Raw genomic sequence first — 5,714 nt, forward strand, 5'->3', positions numbered from 1 at the left:
ATTTTAAGAAAAAATGACTTATCTAGATTGAGATTTTTTCCAGTGCAGTGGTTATAGCTGTAGAGTGAGCCGTTCATATACTTGAATTTTGCTGTGGTGTAGCCGTTCTGTTGGTGATTTGGTTTTGCTGCATGTTTTTCTGTTTCGTTTTAAGCTTTCTTGCACACAGAGAAAGAGGTTTGGGAATAAACTGAATGGTATTTGAAATACTTCATAATTTTACCCAGCTTAACTTGCAAACACTGTATCATCTGAACAGAAGTAAACCAGTGCCATAGCATTTTGATTCTCCACATTATTTAATCTAACCTGCTTCGTTAAGAAAGGGGTTCTTGCAAGGTTGAATTGGACTTGTTTCTGTTTACCTTCTCTTTCCTTTTTTTTCCTCAGGAACATGACAGACAGTACATGCACATTGGCACAATGGTGGAGTTTGCCTTTGCTCTTGTTGGGAAGCTAGATGTCATCAACAAACACTCTTTTAATGACTTCAGACTGCGAATTGGTACGAATAGCCTCACACAGCCTTAAAAATGTTCATATGTCAATCAGTCTATTCATTCAGAATCAATTTTTTTATGTATTAAAGATTGCCATGGAGTTTATCTTTTGGTCTCTTTTGATTTTGCCAGGTATCAACCACGGGCCGGTGATTGCAGGAGTCATTGGGGCTCAGAAACCCCAATATGACATCTGGGGAAACAGTGTTAATGTGGCCAGCAGGATGGAAACGACGGGGGTGCTGGGTAAAATACAGGTAAGACGTCTCTGATACGTGTTTGTCGACGTACAGCTGAAAGATAATCCCAGAAAATGTACAAGAATTTTATTTTATCTTCTTTAAGTCTAGAAAAGTTTATAGATTTCTGTAGTATTTAATATAGTTTCTTTGAAGTTTCTAGGCAGCTTTTATTAATCTCAGGTTTTCCTCTCTGACCACAAATTCTCCAGAGGACTGAGATCATGGCTTTCAGATGACTCCTCCAAAACATTACTGTAACTTGCTTTTAGGCCAACTTATGCTTTTTTACAAAAATTTTAACAGTCAGTTCTTCCATTTGATGTAAAGTGAACCAGTCCCTCCTGCTGCAAAACACCCACACAAAATGATGCGGTCATACAGCAACCCCTGTGATGGTTTTCGTAATGTAACAATGGTGATTATGGTTAATTTTATTTTCATCAGACTACAGACAATTTCTCCAGGTCTGTATTTTTGTACCTGAGTTGATTTGCAAAGCTTAATCCAGCTTTTTATGTAACTTTTAAAGTATTGGCTTCTTCGTCTCAGAGCGGCATTACAACTCAGGTTAGAAAATAATGTTTCCCTTTGGATAAAGAAACTGTGTTACTAAAGCCTTGAACACATTGAATCAGAATTGGTGTCTGATCTGACAAAAAAATATGACGGACAAGATCGTAGCGTTTAGCGTTCGCTGAAAATCAATGGGGATGAACACAGCAGACACGATTTTTTTCAAGAGGGCTTGAGTATTTCCGACTGTGATCAGCGTTTTTTTTTTTTTTTTGTTTGTTTGTTTTTGTATTTTTTTACACCCGAGATGTATTTTAGGGGGACTATGCAGGAATTCAGCGATTATTTCAGAGAGACATGGTTACAAAGTAAAAAACATCTGCTTGGTTAAAAATGATAAATAAAATCTGTCAATCTCACAGGAAAATAGTCAGGTTTGGAACCTACTTCACACATGATAGTAGTTCAGGAGGACTAAAAAAACGGGTAAAGTAGGGATCCTCTTTGACTCTCGAAAAGAAGCAGTAGAAGCACAACTTACAGTATCTCTTTCCCTTCTTTATGCGAAAAAGACTGAAAACTTCAACAAACTTCACAGATCCCTCTCTGAAAATCACCTCTTACTGAATTAATCCAGTATGTAATCTGTCCCACAGCCTTTATTGCTGCGTTTTCCTTTTCTTTAAACCAATATATTTTTAATAAAGGCCTACAATTATTCTTTATTTGTTCTGGTTTAAGTTCCACTTATTGAGTCTGCACAGACTTAATAAGTGGGACTATCTTTGTAACCGAAGCAGTTGTTTTTTATTTTTTATTTTATTTGTTTATTTCTAATAACTTCATAATTTTTACCAGTGAAATGTTGGAAATTGTTTCAATTTTCTTCGGCACAGAGGCAGAAAAAAAAAAAACCTGCAAAAAAAAACAAAAAAAATGATGTGACCTACACTTTATATAAAAAAAGGGATGCAAATTAAATCAAAATTTTTATGTTTAAGATAAATCTTTTATTTTGAAATTCACAAGGCAGGAGATGATAGTGAACTGGTTATCAATTTTTATTTTCATCATTAGAATTTTTTTGTTTTGTTTTTTTTTCCACTAAAATGACTGAAGCCTGTAAGAGCTTAAAAATAAAATGGTCAAATCACATTTAAGTTGTATTTTGCGAAATATCAATATAAATAACTGTGTTAGATAGGGAAATAACATCGCATCAGAGCGATCACAGACTTGTGAATTAAACTAAAATAAACTCGTAGATGCATCATATCACTATTAAAGCAAATCGATACAACGCTGTATCGTGATAAAGCCGGTTATTTACATCCCCAGCTCTCACTAGAGTCGACCAGGGTTTTTGGTTCTGGCTTTGATTTACACACTTCATTTCACTGAAACAGGTTCATCTTAGAAATTTGAATAAATCATATGCTGTGTATCCATTTTCCAAAACTGCTTTAAGGCATAGAAATCTTACTGCATGTATACGATTTGAATAAAGAAAAAGTATCTTCTGCATGTCTGACATTTAGCAAATAAAGCTAATGTCAGAATGACTTAATGCAAAACTGTGAAAAAGAAATAGTTCCAGCCATGGGTGGCTCTAGACGGCTAAAACCCTGTAGAACTGCTTTTGCCACAATATTGCCCCTGTACTGAAAACATAACACAAAATCAATTTCTTATATCAGCTGGCAGAAGGAATTGAAATTCAACCCTACCTTGGAGCAATTACATTTTCTACTGTTACTGTTTACTTTAAGAATTATCTAGAAACTAAAGTGTCTGACCCTGAGCTTTAGCCATATTAGGATAGAATCACAGTTTTAGCCTTATATAATGTTCCCAAAGTAGCCCTCATTCATTAGACACCAAGTGTGGTTTTGCGAGATGGTTTTAAAGTGATGTGATCCCTGAGCAATATGGAGGGCCTAAATATATCATGAAATACAAAAATGTGAATAATAAATAAATAATGAAATGTACCATGAAATAAGTAGATGTAACATTTATTCATTTAGCTGTCTCTAATACTTGATTCAAAAATGAAATATACTAAGAAATTGTAAAATGGAAAATTAATTGCAAATACTTTTAAAGGCTCTTTAGACTGCTGCTTTGTTATGTTTGGGGTCACAGGTCCCTGTTAAACAACCTTAGCTTTGTGGCTCATTTGATATAGTAAATGATGCATTGTTGCCTGTTTTTTGTTTTTGTTTTGTTTTTTTCTTTAATTATGGGCCCGCTTGGAAAAACACTGACCCCACCCAGGTAAATTTGGGCTAGAGTCACAACTGGTTGCATCTCTCTACACAGTGTAGATAAGCGTCTTAAGCTTTTTGTATCTCTGCTTCTGTCTCCTTGAACCCCAGTCGGCCGCTCTCACTGAACCTGGTTCTGCTGCAGGTTTCTTCCTGTTAAAAGGGAGTTTTTCCTCTCCACTGTCGCTACAAGCATGCTTAGTGTAAGGGCTCGCATTTGAGTCAATTAGTCAATGCAATCAACTGGTTTTCCTTAGATAGAAACTTTGAATCAATTTGACTGTATGATCTGGTGAACTGTAAGATGCCTTGAGATGACATGTGTTGTGAATTGGCACTATAGAAATTAAGTGAATTGAATTGTTGTAAATGTGTTAATATTCTGATGTTTTCTGTGAAATGCAGGTAACGGAGGAAACCAGTGGTATCTTATCCAACCTGGGGTACATGTGTTCGTGTCGTGGCATCATCAACGTGAAAGGCAAAGGGGAGCTGAAAACCTACTTTGTCCACACAGAGATGAGCAGATCTCTGTCACAAGGGACCGTGATGCCTTGAGCGCGCCTTGCCGCGCCGCCACAGAGACTTGGAAACACAAAAGCAGAAAGTGGCACTGAAGTAACAAGTCTTGCTCTGTAAGTAAAACCCATCACTAGAAGCCAGCAGCACAGCGGACTGACATTCGTCGAGAACCACTTTTGTCCTCAGCAGCTGAGAGCAGATGGAGGCCAAGGTGGGCCGCCGCGGTCCTTCAACGCTGCACTACGAGTGGGTTTCACCCCTCCAGTGTTATGAGGACATCACTCTGAGGAGTCTCTTCACTGTCTAAAGGAGTGCCTGACTAAAGAGAGGTTGGCTAAATTGGTGCAGCTCTCAAGGACCCCAGTCACCTATCTGTAAAATAGTAGTGTGTGGAGCTAATTACCCACACCAGTGTTGCAGTGCTTCACAGCCTTATACTTGAGCAGATTGAGCCGCCTGTCAAGCTGTTTATTTCCGTTTTGTTTTGTTTTTAACTCTCAGCGTGCCTGGTACTGAGAGCCAATTAATTTCCTCCCAAATGGATGTTACAATAACTCTCATCATATAGGGCTGGTGGTACCAATAAATTACCAGCATTATGGGTAGACAAAACAACCTGTGATTGTATTTCTAGCTTTATAGCTACATATGTGTCCCATTTGAATCAAGAAGGAAGCTATTTTTTTTTTTTTTTTTATATGTCAGCAAGGGCCAACAGTGTGTAAATGTTCACTGCCATGTTTTGGGTTTTCATTAAATATTTGTATATAAATTCACTGCAAGTGTTATTGTTCTTTTTTTAATTCTCCAAACACTAAAAGGCATGGATGTTGGAACCATCATTTACTGAAAAAAGTAGCTCTCAGCCTTAAAAAGCTTGGTGACCCCTGATGTAGAGACAGCAGATATTTGTGTCACACCGAGCATGCACGCAGCGATAGGTGGAGAGGAAAAACTCCCTTTTAACAGGAACAAACCTCCAACAGAACCAGGCTCAGTGTGAGCGGCTATCTGCCGAGGCCGACTGGGGTTCAAGGAGACAGAAGCAGTGATAGAAAAGGAACATAGAAGTACTGATCCATAAATACTTTCCATGTTAGAAAAGGTAACGGTGAATTAGCCCCATGGGTGGCTTAGTTTAGGAAACTAGGTATAAAACAGCAAAAATAGAGTCACAGTAAAAGCTGAGCCTGTAGCTATGTCTAAGAGAGAAACAAGAATAAACACTGTTAATACAGCAATCCCGTACTGAGTTCACTACCTTTACTACATCTTCAATTTTATTTACTAGCAACACAAAATCAAGCATATCTTGATCTCGTTACTTAAAATATTAAATCTATTTATTGTACTTAATCATATTTTTCTATTCAACCCTAATAGTCTGAATTAGTAATTATTTCAGATTAACTTACTTGTCAAGTTTTAGAGTGAACCAAAGTTGTGAAAGCGTATATTTTCCCATGATAGGCCAAAAAAAATGACTCATTACTTCCAACACAGCGTGCACAGCAGATTAGCCAGCAAAGGTCAGGTCAGGACCAATTGTATATGGTTTTTATTTTTATACAGATTTTAATAGTTAAATTGACTGGAAACCTAAGACCATCAAAGACAAGTCAGAATATATTGAAGGGGTGATGAAAAATGTACTACCAAGTAGAATTATG

At 37.1% G+C, this 5,714-nt stretch overlaps 1 protein-coding gene across 1 annotated transcript in view; it reads left to right on the top strand.

Moving 5' to 3' along the window:
- adcy2 (adenylate cyclase 2 (brain)) overlaps nucleotides 1-4,771 on the top strand; it is an 88,416-nt gene extending 83,645 nt beyond the window's left edge. The window contains exons 22-24 of the mRNA XM_015385990.1: nucleotides 391-505; nucleotides 633-757; nucleotides 3,928-4,771. Of these exons, the coding sequence (XP_015241476.1) occupies nucleotides 391-505; nucleotides 633-757; nucleotides 3,928-4,080 (393 nt within the window). The 3' untranslated portion in view covers nucleotides 4,081-4,771. The remainder of the gene's footprint in view (nucleotides 1-390; nucleotides 506-632; nucleotides 758-3,927) is intronic.
- The last annotated feature ends 943 nt before the right edge of the window (nucleotides 4,772-5,714 follow it).

The sequence above is a fragment of the Cyprinodon variegatus genome, unplaced genomic scaffold (genome assembly GCF_000732505.1).
Source record: "Cyprinodon variegatus isolate N-32 unplaced genomic scaffold, C_variegatus-1.0 Scaffold354, whole genome shotgun sequence".
Classification (NCBI taxonomy): Eukaryota; Metazoa; Chordata; class Actinopteri; order Cyprinodontiformes; family Cyprinodontidae; genus Cyprinodon; species Cyprinodon variegatus.